Raw genomic sequence first — 16,069 nt, 5'->3', positions numbered from 1 at the left:
ACCAGAACAAAGGACTGAAGGGGCGGGGCTCTGAGCCTGGCCGGGCTCGCCTAGTCGCAGCTGAAGCTGTTGAAGGGAATCAGAAGGGACGGCAGCTGGGACGAGGCAGGGGAATTGGAGGGGAAAAGGGATATAAGGGGGTGGGAAAGGATGCTCTGGGGCGTTGTCAGAGGGAAGAGGGTGGAAGGGAGACCTGTGAGGAGGCAGGGAAAGGGAACTGTTTAGCCCAGAAGGGCAGGGAGAGGAAGGGTCCTGCAGCCCAGCTGTGCAGTAGAACAGGCAGGGAGACCAGAGCTGAGCCCCAATCCTGTGAGAGTATAACAGGGAAGGGGAGTGGTGGGAAGCCTAGTAGGCAGCACAACCCTCGCTCAGTGAAGTAACAGAGCGAGGGGAGGAGTGCAGGAAGGGTGCCAGGGCGCGCCAGAAGCTGAAGCGCCTTGTGGGCAAGACTAATTAAGACATCGTCTGGGGAGGACAGCCCGCAGGTAAAGGGAGGTGGGACGGCACACTCGCCCCAGGGGGACGAGCGGTCAGGGGAGGCGCCACAGCTATGCATATTAGTTTTGTATTGCATTATAGTGCTATGTACTGAATTATGTCATGATGCGCTATATTTTTGATGTTGTTCACCACCCTGAGCCCTTCGGGGGAGGGCGGTATACAAATTCAAATCAAACCAAAACAACTGTGCAAATTCAGATACAAGACCAGAATTTGCCCGATTCAAGTGGTTTCCAAAGGCACATTCAAAGGCAAAGCCTTGGTTCTTAAAAAGGCCACCGTCAACAGATAAATTGCTAGCACAAATCTTTATTATTAGCTCCTTTCCATTTCTGCTTTCAATGGGAAAAACACACACGTACACACACACGAACGGTGTTGGCTTGATGTGATTATTCTATTGCAGGTCACAACTGAATTGCGCCTTTCTTAATGCTAAGTTCAAGCTATTAATTCTTTGCCTTTCACGATCACTGGCTTCAAGCAGCAGAGTAAAGCCAAAAACATAGCCCCTGGGCAGGACTTAGTTCCTATGAATGACTCACACACAGCGTGCGTGTCTGCTAGCACCACCTTTCCCAAAAACTGGCAATCTGACAAGAAGCAATTTTTTTTAAAGGTGTGAGCTTCATTTGAAAAGTTTCCCCGTGCTAACAAGCGGCACAAATGTGCTTTTCTTCAAACATTAAGCATGAATTATATATTGATCAAGCACTTTTCGTGTGGCCAAAGCAAGGAAAATCCAGTTTTGACATCTTATTTTCTGGTTTTCCATGTCTCTTTCAGAACACATTGAAGCCCAAAAACTGAGAGCAGCTTCACAGCACCGCAGCAGCAAATCACGTGAGCTGGCAACATTTTGGGTTCAAATTTCATCTCCACTACATACTTTACACAAGACACTGTTCTTTCGGTTTCAAGACCTGTCCATAATACTGGGGCATATAGTCTCCCGTTCCCTTTGTCCGCCATTTTATCCTCTTGATAAAGCAGATAGTGTCTAGTAGTCCAAGGTCATCCAAGTGTGCCTCATGGTCAAACATGGAATTGAGCTTCAGTCTCCTTGGCTGGTACAATAATCTAATCCAGGGTCCTCAAAATGGTGTTTGTGGGCAACCTGACACTGGCAACACCTTTCCTGGCACCCACCGTGTGTTTTTAGAAAACAGGCCAGGCAGATGGGCTTTTGCCCAGCACAGTTTCTGACAGGCTGTGCAGGTCTTTAAAAATGTTGCTTTGGCAGCAGCGGCTACCACAGCACAAGAACCTGTGTGACTGAAGGAACGCTGTGCGTTTTGAATAAAATATTTCAAAACGGCATGTTCATTTAGAAAGAGATCTTGTTAAACAGACCTTCTGCCTGAAATGCTGAAGAGTTGTTACTGGAGTTATACATAACCTTGCCCCTTGACATTCTGTGGTTTGCTGCAACCGTTTTGTGATTGGCTCCGCCTTCTGCGGCAGCCATTTTGTTGTTGTGTCAACCACCGTGTCAGAACTGGAAATGTATTTGCAGGCTTAAAAAGGCTGGGGACCCTCCATCTAATCACTACCTCAATCTGCTTATCCCTTGGCTGAGTTGCTACTCTTTGGATTACATGTGTTCTATCTAACTGGCATCCTTCCAGGTCTGGTTTTGAGTACAACAGACTACAGCCCTCTCACCGTACTCTGTCCCTTTATTTATTTATTTATTTATTTATTTATTTATTTATTTATTTATTTATTTATTTATTTATTAGATTTTTATACCGCCCTATCCCCGAGGATAGCCAACTATTTAGCCAACTATTCATGAGCCAACTGGCCTTTCAGAAGAGCCTCCCTTCCTGTCAAGTCTTGGGATAATTTCAACGATACCAAATGACAAATAAACAGATTTGTGGGCCGGACTTCCAAAGGCCATTAGCCTGTTCTATCTGGTTAATCAGAATTAAACAGTGGGCTGAAGTTATCCCGCTGCATCCAGTTTACACCCGCAAATGTCAGTGACTGCAAGCTACTGTCTCACTATTGCAAACATGGGGATGTCTTCTACAGGAAGGGCAACGGAAGATATTCTGTCCTATTCTTTGCAAGAAAACGAACCTTCATCAGCCTTTCAGTAAACCATCCCACCGTGCACTGTGCCATAAGGACAGACAAGGTATCATATACGCATTGTGTACACAGCAGATGCTTACAATGAGCAAGGGAGACGAAGCACATGGCATGAGAGAAAATAAAGAGATCCTCAGAGTCAAGAGCCAGTGACATCTAGAAGAAAACTCCCTCTTGCAAGCAATATATGGTGATCACCAAATCTAGTCCTACTAAAGTGGCATTATCTTTAAAACCCAGTATTTTGCCTCTCCTGGTAACTATGTCAGGTTGTGGGAAGGGCTAGGGGGCAGATGGCGGGACAAACGGTACAGGGATCAGTGAGATGAGAACAGGATAACAGTTGGGCCAAAAGGTGAAAAGTAACCTTAAAGCCCCTGCATTCATATTTAGACAGCATTTTGGAAGGATATGTCTTCTACACAAAGTTTTTCAAATACAGCTCCTCTGAAGTTTTGTGATACAAAAATAAAGTCTGAAGGTTTGTGTACTACGCTATACTCTGTCTCCGATAAAGATATTAGCACAATCAGTTGAGGTACACTGGTCGAGAATTCTGTATGCTTCCACATTAGAATATAGTCCTGAACGAATACGAGAATTACCATTAATTTTTGCGCACTGCCTTCGTCAAAACCATTATTTAGTGCATTGTTGAACATGATACTTTGATACAAGAGCATTGATAGTTCATTGAACGATTATCACCAATAATGGCCTTTTGCAAACTGCAGGGCATGGTAGGCACGAGAACCCGGGTGCAGCATTCCACAGCAAAGAAGGTCCGACATGTTGAGTTCTGTGGCAGAGGAATAGCCACCCCTACTAACATCTTTTTGTGAGACAGACCACACCATGAAATATTTTATTTAAGAAAAAGCACAAAACTGTAAGAACGACAGGCAGTCAATCAAGGACATCGAGGGAGAAAAACTTCCTTTCCACATTAAACAGAAGTATACCTGGAAAAGATTATCTTACCTTGAATGCACTGAAGCGTTCCATCTTCGCCCCTTATTGTAAAGGTTTCACCTGGATTAACTTGAACGAAAATGACCTGCCAAAATAAAAAGACAGATCTCAACTCACTGCTCAGAAAATATTGATTCTATTCACTTGGAAACATTCGCCAGAATACAGATATAACATAAAAATATGGAGGGGGGTTGCTGGCAGAAATTGAGCAAAATCCTAGAAACAATACAGATCCAAAGTATCTTGGTTCTTATTTAAGCCCTATTTAAATCTATAAAGGGGTCTCATACTTAAAAAGAAGCCGGGGGGGGGGGGGGTATCCCATCTAAACCAAGCTGAAGAAGCAAATTCTAGAACTAAACAGGACCAACCGGCAGAGGTTAACAGGGCGAAGTGGCAGAGGAATTGCGAAACAGATATAAAGTCACAGAATTGAACAGCTGATCAAAGTAAGCGTCCTTACTGAAGAACAAGAGGGTGGACAGTATAATCCTATTCTTTTCATAAAGGGGACCCTGTCCCATCTTAATGGAGGGAAAGCACTAAGACCCAACAAACCCAAATAAAAGATCTAGTTAAAAATGCCAAAAGGAGACTCGGACTTGTGTGTATCAGCCCTTCACACCCTAAGGAAAACTACTTGAGAGTTTCAAATGAAACAAGCAATAAGGGCCATGGTAGGCAGAGAGAGATAGTTAAGCCAAAAAGAAAGTCAAGGTTCTTGAGTGGGGGAGGCTTGAATTCCTTGCATTCTACCCTAAAAGGTTAGCTGTAGAGATATTTTGAGAAGAACAAGTTGTCACATTATAACACGACTCTTCTGTTTAATGCTCAAGGATCTTCAAACAACCCAGAGTCATAGATGCATAGTGAGGTGGTTCAATTTGTGAGAGACAAATCTACTCAAGAAAGCAAAAATCAGACTTGGCTAAATCTTTCCCAAGACTGTAAAATCCTACTCCCAAGAAAGCTCTGCTGAATCCAGTGGGGCCGACTTGGCCCAAAAAGCTTCCCACTGAACATCTAGATTGCTGTGAATTTAAATGCTTAGTAGTTTCTTAAGGATCCAACGGAAGTACTCAGCGGAAACTTGACTTCAGCTTGCAGTAGCTGAGAAAAGGAAAGATCAAAACACTATGAATTATTTAGGAAGGGTATTAAAAATGAAACAAGTATATAACAAGGTATAGAAGTTTACAGTCCACCTGTTTCTAGAACAATGAGCATAATCCCTGATCAACCACGCATCAAAGAGTGATCAAAACTGAAGGTGGCCCAGGAAAAAGGAATTGAATTGGCACTTCCCAAGGATGAAAGGGTAAAGAAGTTTGTACTTTTTGGTTTACCGAAAACAAAAACAAATAAAGGACAAGAGTCTATAAAATAGTGGTGGCGAGCCTATGGCATGGGTGCCAGAGGTGGCACTCAGAACCCTCTCTGTGGGCACGCGCAAACAGAGTGCCCCCCCCCCACACACACATCTAGGCAGGACTGGGCTGCTGGGCTCGAGTATTAGCATAAACTAAGACCAACTTTTGGGGAAGCAGTGTAGGTAACCCTGTTAAGCGCTGTTAAATCCCACTGATTTTCATGCAAAGAACTACAGCATGGTTGCTGGCAATGGGGCTTGTTTCTGAGTAAACCCTCCTAGGGTCGTGATTCATCCGTTGGAAGAGTTACACAGTTGCTTCAAAGCAAAGCCACCGACTACCACCAAGCTTACTCTTGAGTAACATGCCTCGGAGCCAACCGGTTTTTCTAAACTAAAACCTCAGTATTCAGGTTAAGTTGTTGAGTTGGCACTTTGCAATAAATAAGTGGGTTTTGGGTTGTAGTTGGGCACTCGGCCTCAAAAAGGTTTGCCATCACTGCTATAAAAGATTTATTATAGGTTGAGAGATCAACCAGACATATGTCTCCAACACAAAGATATGCCAGAATTTTCTTTTTTAAGATACTTTGATTTGCAGCCCACTGATTCGGAGGGCATCCAACGTAACTGATTCACAACAGGGGTTAGAACAAACAAAAGAAACCGCTGTGTGCCATGAGTCAATTTACAGAATTCAATACCACAAGAAGAACTGATGGGCAGAGCTCAAATACAGATCAATGAAACATTTACTCATAGAATAGAATAGAATAGAATCTTTATTGGCCAAGTGTGATTGGACACACAAGGAATTTGTCTCCGGTGCATATGCTCTCAGTGTACATAAAAGAAAAATACATTTGTCAAGAATCATAAGGTACAGCACTTAATCATAAGGTACAGCACTTAATGATTGTCATATAGGTCATTGCTTGTCAGTTACTATGATTGTCATTGCTTTTCAGTTACTATCAGTCACAAAAGTTATAAATGGAACATCATTCTCAGAGAGCCATAAATCTCAAATACCCAACATGCAAGATTAAAGTTACAAATATATATATTCAGTCATCAGAGGAACATCATGACAGCCACCATGGTGCAAAGTATATCGGTTGTGGGGAGAAGAAGGGAAGGAGTTTGTAAGTCATTTTGAGACTCCTTATCGTTGAGAAGAGTGGGGTATAAATCCAAACTGGTGTCGTGATTAAGAGCAGGTGTACTCTAATCTGGAGAACTGGGTTTGATTCCCCACTCTTCCACTTGAGCTGTGGAGGCTTATCTGGGGAATCAGATTAGCAAGAGATGACTGGGCAAGGGGTGAGTCTGTAGCCATGCACGCACTGATCCAATTCCATAATGCAATGCTGTGAAAGAAAATAACCTATTTCTGAAAATGACATAGGATGGCAGTGTATTTACTAACCTGGTCAGGGTTCCTCCTTAGATCCCTGGGCCCAGTGAAGAGAACCCTTGGGACTCTTGACGCAGAATTACAGTCTTCATGGAGAGCCTATACATTGATATGGAACTGCTGGTACTTCAAGTTAAGAGGCTGTAGCTCAGTGGTAGAGCATCTGGAAGTTCCCGGTTCAATCCCTGGGATCTCCAGTAAAGGACGAGAAGAGCCACTACCAGTCTGATCAGATAATACAGTCTGATCAGATAATACTGACCTTGACAGACCAATGGATCATGGATTCATACCATCCCACCCCAAGCATTTGGAGCAGCGCTGACTTAAAATGCATGCTGTTGGTCTAGAACTGCATGCCCAGTAGGCATGATTTAAATCTGATGTTGGCGAGAAGGACTTACCTCCAGGACACTGAACCATGCCCAGCATCCCCATATCGCCCCGTTAGGCCCCTCCGCTCCTCGGAGGAGGACTTATTGGTGATCCCTGGCCCAAAGGCAATCAGGCTGGCCTCTACAAGGGCCAGGGCCGTAAAGGTGGAACAGGTTCCCAAGGGAGATCAGGGTCATGCGGGACTTGCAGAGTTTCCACAGGGCCTGTAAGACGGACGTGTTCCGCCAGGCATTTGGCCAGCGTGGCCAAGCACATCTGCCACCATTCCATCTGGCCTCCCGTGGGCGCAAGGGTGGGGAGGGAAGGGGAGTCCGGCGCCATCTGATATTAATATTTATATGGTTCCTGTTTTAAATATTGGGGTACTGTGCTGGTTTTATTGTGCTTTAATGGTTTGTCTTACTGTGGCTGTTCACCGCCCTGAGCCCTTCAGGGAAGGGCGGTCTATAAATTTATTTATTTAAATAATAAATAAATAAATAAATAAAACTGCTCACAGCCACTAGGTTTGCAACATCAGCGCAACAGCCACCAAGATAATGGATCTCCAGCCTGCCAGTTTTGCACACCCAGTGACAGAGAGCCAAGTTGAGACACTGAGTGTGTACATCAACATAGCCACCAGTCCTGCATGTAAACAAGACCTTTTTTTTTGGTAGAGGTACCACAAATGCAGACACATCTGCTCGGTCTAACACGCAGCATCCCATTTGGTAATATCTGAACATGTCTGCTGCTTGCAAGTTGGTTTGGGGTTTCCACAGACCAACCAGAATAGCTGTCAATGAGCAAAAACACTGTCTTATATGCATAAAGAATAAGTCCTCTCTTATGTCGCTTTCCAACATGGCAATGCCAGAAAGGCTTTACAGGAAATACACACATCACAGCTGTCACCCTCTTCATTACGCACAGATCTACTGCACAGCGAAAAGCTGTTACAAAATACATTGCATCTTCCTGTTTTAAGACCTCCCAGAAACACAAATAGGAAAAAAGAGCTTTTTATAGTGACTGTTTACATTGCACGGCTTAGCAAGCAGCAGTATCCTGATCACAGTGTGGGGCTGTCTGAGTTTATTTTAGTCCGTGTCTGAACGGGTTGTGTTCTCCAGGCCTAAAGGAAAGGATCCTGTAGGAACTCGCAGCGCACCAGCACCCACAGATGAAGGGTGGTGTTTTTAAAAGAGATCTGTTTTGCAAATACCAATCCAGAATGAGGGCCGTCCCATTTCCAGCAGCATATATATGTAGCTAGATCTTAGAAAAACCAAGACAAAGAACCCAGAAAGGGACTATACAGACTACAGGGAAAGGTCACGTATTCACGTATACAGCAGCAGTTTTGAATCTTGGTGTCAGGCATTGCCAGGGACAACTTTGGGTCCTGCCACAAGTGATGTCTAAGAGACACAGAACACTTCTGGATTCTGTTCAGAACTGGGTTTAGCAAACAGAGGTCTTTTGTAGGGGATAAGGAGAGAAAAGAAATCCAACTCTGGCTGTATATCCAACCTAGCGAAGTTTCTCCTTCTCTTTTCTTTTTTCCTTTCCCTGCTCAATTTAGCTGAAGCAGTGATCTACCTAAACAGCAGGCTCAAGGAAGAATCCTTTTCACCTACATCCCATTCCCTTCTGCATCCCAGCAGCCGGACCACCATTTCTATGACAACCAAAGAGCGAGGTGCAGGGATAGCTAAGTGTGTATGGGAGGGGTCTGGAAAGCCCAATGTCCCACCAGTGACTAAGCCAAATCAGGTGCAAGTAGCCCCCTTCTCCTATTAGCTCCCATTGGAAACAGTGGGGGACAAGGGAATCCCCTTTGGGGTTCCATAACTTTGGGCCCCCTGAACCAAACGTCACAAAGTTTTGGTGGTGTCATCAGGAGAGTCTCCTGAAGATACCCTTAAATTGTGGTGCCATTAGCTTAAAAATGCGCCCTTTACAGGCAGAAAACAGGGGGGAAAACAGTTAAAAATGACAAAAATGCTAACACAAAAATTTTTTTCGGTAAACCCAAAAAATTCGGGTATACCGAATCAAGAATACGGCGGATTCGGCTATACTGATAATTTTACAGCCGAATTCAAAATTTCCTGATTTTTTTTTGTTTGTTTTTTTTTGGTATTGCTCAAGGCTACCAGTGACACAGATAGTGGGAGGATGACAGAGATGCCAAGCCTTGGAACTGAGTTTGGGGGGAAATGAAGGCTCAAGACTCAGTGGTAAGTTACAGTACTCGCAAACTGAGCTCGATCCTGAGCTTGATCCTGACGGAAGTTGTTTTCACATAACTGGCTCAAGATCAACTCAGTCTTCCGCCCTTCTGAGATCAATAAAATGAGTATCTGGTAGACAACTGGGGAAGGCAACGGCAAACCACCCTGCAAACATAGTCTGCCTCGTAAACATTGTGATGTGACGTCACCTCATGGGTCAGTAAAGACTACTAGAGACTACCTTTACCTTTCCTGATTCTCACACCTGTGTTGTGAGTAGTTGAAAATCATTCTGGGTTCAGAAAGCACGTCGTTTAAGAGGCAGGACCAGCATTTCCATTCACTTCCTTTCTTAAGTAAACTCATGACATTCACTTCTGGTGACAGTAAAATGTCAAGCTCAGAATGGGCTGGCCAGCCTCTGCCAACTGTGATCCCTCTGAATGGCGCCATTTCTCCATATAACATTGGTCTGCCTGCTATGCATCAATCCTTGGCACAACATATAAGACCCTTGACTCTACTCTGCTATGGAAACCAATTCCTCAAGCTTCTCCTACCCTTGCCATTTGGGGTAAACCATCCATTTGCCCTGTTAGAAAGTGCAGGACTTTTCAGAGAGAGTCAGCCAGAGACAATAGTGATGCCAGATGTCACTTTATTGCAAAGCAATCCAACAGATGTTTCTTGTTTTAGAGTTATGCGACACCACAAAACACACTGCATTATGCTCTGCAGGCTAGTGCTAAAAATAGAGAGGTACAGTGGCCACTAAGAAAGCAGTCCCATGTTTCTTTCTCCCCTCTGTTAACATATAGTGACAAAGGATACAATCTCCAAGCTGCACTATGAACAGGTGGAATGGAGACAGGGAAATCTGGATCACAGAGATGTCACACACAGTATATGATTCTCTTAAATGCTACCAGAGGGGAGGTGGTAACCATGAGACTTATATTTCTGATAGAAGCTGTGTCTCCCCAAGTCCTAACTTTACTTTCGAAAAGCCAATTTACAGGAATAACCTTTGTACAGTTTAGAAATGGTACTTTTCCAGTCACAAAGGGCTCATTGCCAATATGATGATGATGATGAAGAAGGAGGAGGAGGAGTAGGAGTAGGAGTTTGGATTTATATCCCCCATTTCCCTCCCGTAAGAAAACTCAAAGGGGCTTACAATCTCTTTTCCCTCCCCCCCCAAAACAAACACCCTGTGAGGTGGGTGGGGTTGAGAGCTCTGAAGAACTGTGACTAGCCCAAGGTCATCCAGCTGGCATGTGTTGGGAGCGCACAAGCTAATCTGGTTCACCGGATAAGCCTCCACAGCTCAAGTGGCAGAGTGGGGAATAAAACCCAATTCTCCAGATTAGAGTGCACCTGCTCTTAACCACTACACCACACTGGCTCTCTCAAGCATAACGCTTTATACCCATAGAAGTGAATGTCATCCGCTTACTTTAAGCCTTATCTCCAACAACCTGTCTTCTCACCAAACCTAACATCTCTTCTCTTTGATCTCATTAAGTGACCACCGCTAGGTTTGAAAACACTGCTTAAGAGTCGTAAAATTCATCTCAACAGCAGTATCCAGAATAGCCCAATACATCCTCAAGTTAAAGTGTGATGGCTTTTCTGTAAATAGCAACAGAAAGGCCACATCGCAGAATTGCTATCCAAGTGCTTGAAGAGTTGAAAAGAGATGCATTAGAAATTGCTGTATACCAGAACTTGTGCTTCAAAATGACAGTAACTCTGCAAGAGCTCATGGTGATGGCTAAATTATAAGGTCTCAGAAGGGGGAAAATGCCAACGTGGCCCATTATGTTAGTTCCGCAACAAAAGTTTCACAAGATCCTGATTAGGACAGAGAGGGCAGCAGAGAAACCACAATCAGTTCCAGAAGAGATAAAAATAAACCACCAAGAGTCGCTTCGTCCGTGACCTTGCCACAATCAAGATTTAAAGGCATCTGCCATCCAGCTTGCAAAGGGCTACAATTTTCAAAAGGAGTGGTATCTGCTTTTGGGGGGGGAAAAGGTAGAACGTTGAAAAGAGTTGGGAAGATCCAGCTTAAACAGGTCTGAAATGGACAATGAGCCATTCAGTATTGTGTCACCGATCCTTTTGAACTTGGCTTCAGACTTCATTTGGGGACTTCTTTCAAGATAAATTGCTCTGGAGCGTGCTGCATGTAGATGGCGACAGGCAAGTCTCTAGCTCATCAGATCTCAGAAGTTAAGGAGGGTCAGCCCCCTCGTTTGTAATAGGGCAGGAGACCACCAAGAAACACCAGGGTTGTTACGCAGAGGAAGGCAATGGAAAAACCACCTGTTGGCTCTTCCCTTGAAAACAGTTTTGGGTTTGGGGTGCTGTGTGGTTTCTGGGCTGTATGGCCGTGTTCTAGCAGCATTCTCTCCTGACGTTTCGCCTGCATCTGTGACTGGCATCTTCAGAGGATCTTCAGATGCAGGCGAAACATCAGGAGAGAATGCTGCTAGAACACGGCCATACAGCCCGGAAACCACACAACACCCCGGTGATTCCGGCCGTGAAAGCCTTCGACAATACAGTGCTGAGTTGGTTGGATGTAACAAACCAGCTGCCTGTGTCTTGGGCTGTTGACTAAATACTGTGGCTTGGAGGATGTTGCTGACTGTACATGGACTAACTCTCTCGAATACAATATGTGAAAAGCTTGAAAGGGTTCCTGTTGGACCCAGCTCTGCCTATGAAGAGCCAAGATCAGGACTGCCGCATTCTACCTATTCCTTCTGATTCAGAGATGAACTATTTTCTTAGGCTCAGCTGACCAAGCTGTGCTGTCAGAGCCCTGAGATTGCATCAGCGGAAGAGAATCATGCAAAAGATTCCAGGCCCAACCCCAGCATCTTTGATTAAAAAGATCACGCAGTCAGTGACGCTGACAATTCGGAAGTTTTTAAATGTATATTGGAGATGATTTTACATTTTGATTTTACACTGTTTAATGTAATTATTTGAATTGCGTTTCATTGGTTGTTGGCCACCTTGAGTCTGACCTTGGCTGGGAAAGGCAGGGTTGAAGTTTAATAAATAAATGAAAACTCCTTGCCTGAGATCTCAGAGAGCAGCTACTGGTCAGAGTAGACAAGACTGATCTTGAAAGATCAGTTGCTCAGTATAAATTAACTTTATGTAAGCAAAAGTTATACTCCCTTCAGACAAACTATTTTTATTTTGGTGGACGAAAGATCTGTCAGTGCAACCATGCCTTTAAAATCCCCCTATCTTACCTTAAAATACCTTTCCAATCCTATGGAATCTTGCTTTTAAAACCCCCCTGAGGGGTCCCTATATGTTGGCAGCAGTGGCATAGTGGTTAAGAGCAGGTGTACTCTAATTCCCCACTCTGCCGCCTGAGCTGTGGAGGCTTATCTGGGGAATTCAGATTAGCCTGTACATTCCAGCACCCGCCAGCTGGGTGATCTTGGGCTAGTCACAGTTCTTCTGAGCTCTCTCAACCCCACCAACCTCACAGGGTGTTTGTTGTGAGGGGTGAAGGGTAAGGAGTTTATAAGCCCCTTTGAGTCTCCTATTAGGAGAGAAAGGGGGGATATAAATCCAACTCTTCTCCTTCTTCTTCTTCTTCTTCTTATATAAGTGAGGGCTAGCTTTAGTTATTCCGTAGTAATGGAAATAAACTTTGGGTGCTGTGTGGTTTCCGGGCTGTATGGCCGTGTTCTAGCAGCATTCTCTCCTGACATTTAATATATACTGCATCTGATGCTGGCGAAATCTTCGGAAGGATCATTCTGCTACCAGAAGTGCAACCACAGCCATGCAGAGTAAAAACCACACAGCACCCATGTGATTCCGGCCGTGAAAGCCTTCGACAATACATTGAAATAAACTTTGCACATGTTCAGAAGCAGTCTCCCAAGTGTATCAAAAACGACCCTAAGAAGTGTGAGCTCAAATTATTAGGCCCCGGGAAAAGAGGTCTTCCGATCCGGCTACGTTCTTGGTCTTTTACCATTTGCGTAACTGGGGCCTGCTGCGTTGCTATGGCAGCCAGACAGTAATCTAGCAAGTCACCCCAAGACCAGCTTCAGCATTCTAATACTCAATCCACAGTTATAAATGCAAAAGAGACCCAAGAATAACAACTCATAATCATCCTACAGGAGTCTCCAATCTTCCCTGTGCTGTAAGGTCAACCAGGTTGCATCAAGAAAAAGAAGAAAAGGGGAGCTTATTTGTTTTAACAAGGGCAGGCAAGACACCTTTGCAGATTCAGCAATTTAACCATGGGGGACGAGAGAATCTCACAACATCTCCCTTAGAACCATCGTTAACAAGACACTAATGAGTTTTCGCAGGTTTGAGGTAGGAGCCCCAGGTTACTGGCAGATTCTGTGACACATAAACCTCTTTTTTTATTAATAACAACATGCTGATTCCAAAGAACTGTGATCAGAAGGAAAATAGCTTCTAGTTAAGGTAACCAACCTACAGGTTCTCCCAGAATTACACCACAGGCTACAGAGATTATTTCTCACAGAAAAAAAGCAGTGTATGGTTCTGCATCCCCACCTGCCCTGAATACCATCTACAGATATCCAGAAATTTCTGGCAAACCTAATTCTAGTATTATTCCAGAGCTGCCGCTGACCTTGAATATTTATTTTATTATTTATATACACTTCTATCCCACCCTATACAAGAAGGTCTCAGGGCAGATGACAACATAGGACATAAAAATCATCTTAAAACAACTGCAAACTTTAAAAGCCTATTGAAAATTCATGACATTACCAAAGGGGGGAAACCATCTCTTCAGTCAAAGGCAGGATAATAGGTGCATCTTTACCAATTTTCTAAAAGCACACAGAGAAGATGCTTAACGTGCCTCGGGGGAGAGATCGTTCCGCAATCTTGGGGCCCCCACGGAAAAAGCCCGGTTCTATTTCAGACATGATGAAAGAGTGGTGGCAGTAATTGACACTTGCTTGGTGGTCCAGTCCTAGGTGGCTTCTGGTCTCATTTGCTCACTCAGGCAAGCAAACTCCAATGGCTGCAAACAGCAGGAAGAACGGAATCCTGCGGGTGCAGAAGGAAAGAAAAGGGAACTGCTGCCACGGGGTGGGCAGCAGTTGTGTGATAGGTCAGGGATGGGCAGTGAATCCTGGAACATCAGCAGCTACCCATCAATACTGACCACTTTATGCCTGTACCAAACAATTCCATTAGTTCCACATGGAAAGTTACGGCGAATGCAGCACCACATTCCACCCCTTCCCACCCTCCCCACCAACAGAAGCAACGTGCTCTTCATTTCTCAGTAGCTTCTGGTTTTGCAGAAGTATACAGGAGCAGTTAATCCTACGGTAAATAGGAGCAGGAATAAATACAGCTTCTCGTCAAGGCTTGCTTAGAGCAATAACATCTGTACCCCCCTGACCCAGTAAAAACGTGAAAGGAAGGTGGTTCTTGTTCAGTGAGAGAAATGTCTGGATCACACCACTGGGGGACTGTAGTCTTCCAGCATTAGAGTTGCAGCATTAGAGTTCACATGATACTGGTGTTAAATAAAAGTGGAATGCCTCTATCAGGTCTCCTTTTCCCTTTGATCGGGAGATTGTTAATTCCTTTCATCCCATAAAGGCTCTCTGATACATAAATCTTGAACACTTCATAGTGACTGTAAATCATTTATTACCAAATAGACAAAAGGAGTAAAAAGCCATTCGCAACCGCTAGGGTTCCTATCGGCTCATTGATGGAGATTTAGCTTATCTCACTGGGATATATGAATCAGAGAAGGCGTATTAAGAGCATGGAGAGAAATGGCTGACTTTAACTTCATTTTAGATTTTTATGCCGCCTCCCCCAGCTAAGCCGCGCTCAGGGCAGCGAACAAAACAAAAACAACATGTAGTATTTAAGGTTACTATGGTTAAGGTTAATAGACGGACACTCCAGGAGAAAAGGTATTAATCTTGCCTAAACAGCAGGAGAAAAATCAATCTGAGTAAAGTTACCCACCCTTCATAAATACCAAAAAGGACTTTGGATTTATACCCGACTTTTCTCAACTTTAAGGAGTCTCAAAGCAGTTTACAAACTCCTTCCCCTCCTCCTTCCACAACAGACACTTCCTAAGGTAGATAGGGATGAGAGAGTCCTGAGAGAACTGTGACTGGCCCAAGGTCACCCAGCAGGCTTCATGCACAGAAGTGCGGAAACAAACCTGGTTCACCAGATTATTGTCCACCGCTCCTGTGGAAAATTGGGGAATCAAACCTGGTTCTCCAGATTAGAATTCTCTGCTCTTAGTCACTTGTAATGATCACGAGTCCTTTGTATTTTCAAAAAAGTTATCTCCAGGATTACTGCTTCCAGTCTCAACAGCAAAACGCCAGTAAAACAGGAAAATCCGCAACAAGAAAACAGCCAACCAATGCTTCTTGCTATTATGAACTCTAGTATTTAAGAAGCTCTCATTGAAAGCTTTTACAGTCCAAACATCCCATAAGGAACGAGCTTCTGTTTCAACTTTCCCTCTATCCAGTTCAATTTTGCCGCTCAGCTACCAAGGAGACCACTTTAACATATCTCACTTTTAAGACTGCAATACTTATTAAAACTACAGAAGTTTAAAAACAAACGATTTACGATTTCAGGTTCATATTTCTTGCAATAGTTGTTCTTCTAAAGCGAGAAGCTGCACGATCCCAAACTGCTCAAAGCTGCCATTTCCGAACAGGGGGCGAAAAATAACAGAAATGTTGGAAGGAGCTACTAAAAACATAACTTTGCTCCAGTGCTCTAATCAGCCAATCACAGCTGTGGAATTTTCCTGCTGGCCACAGTACAGGAAAAAGCTAGGACACTACTGATAATGGAGAATTGTCACTGAGCTCTCACTATGCATTGCTGACTATAAGTTGAACCACAACACATCTCCATCATAACGATTCTCCCCAATGCAAACTGAGCAATCCTCAGCAATGTTTCAAGGCTGTGTGTCTGAAGACTACAGACGGACATCCCCCACTGGTCATATTTGTCCTGGCTTAGTTTTTTGCTAGGAATAGTAAACTTATCTCTAAA

At 44.0% G+C, this 16,069-nt stretch overlaps 1 protein-coding gene across 1 annotated transcript in view; it reads right to left on the bottom strand.

Moving 5' to 3' along the window:
* FNDC3B (fibronectin type III domain containing 3B) overlaps window positions 1-16,069 on the bottom strand; it is a 303,241-nt gene that overhangs the window by 197,432 nt on the left and 89,740 nt on the right. The window contains exon 3 of the mRNA XM_048506935.1: window positions 3,583-3,658. Coding sequence (XP_048362892.1) covers window positions 3,583-3,658 — 76 coding nt within the window. The remainder of the gene's footprint in view (window positions 1-3,582; window positions 3,659-16,069) is intronic.

This window comes from Sphaerodactylus townsendi, linkage group LG08, assembly GCF_021028975.2.
Source record: "Sphaerodactylus townsendi isolate TG3544 linkage group LG08, MPM_Stown_v2.3, whole genome shotgun sequence".
In the NCBI taxonomy this organism is placed as follows: domain Eukaryota; kingdom Metazoa; phylum Chordata; class Lepidosauria; order Squamata; family Sphaerodactylidae; genus Sphaerodactylus; species Sphaerodactylus townsendi.
This window is presented reverse-complemented; position numbering and strand designations above follow the sequence as displayed.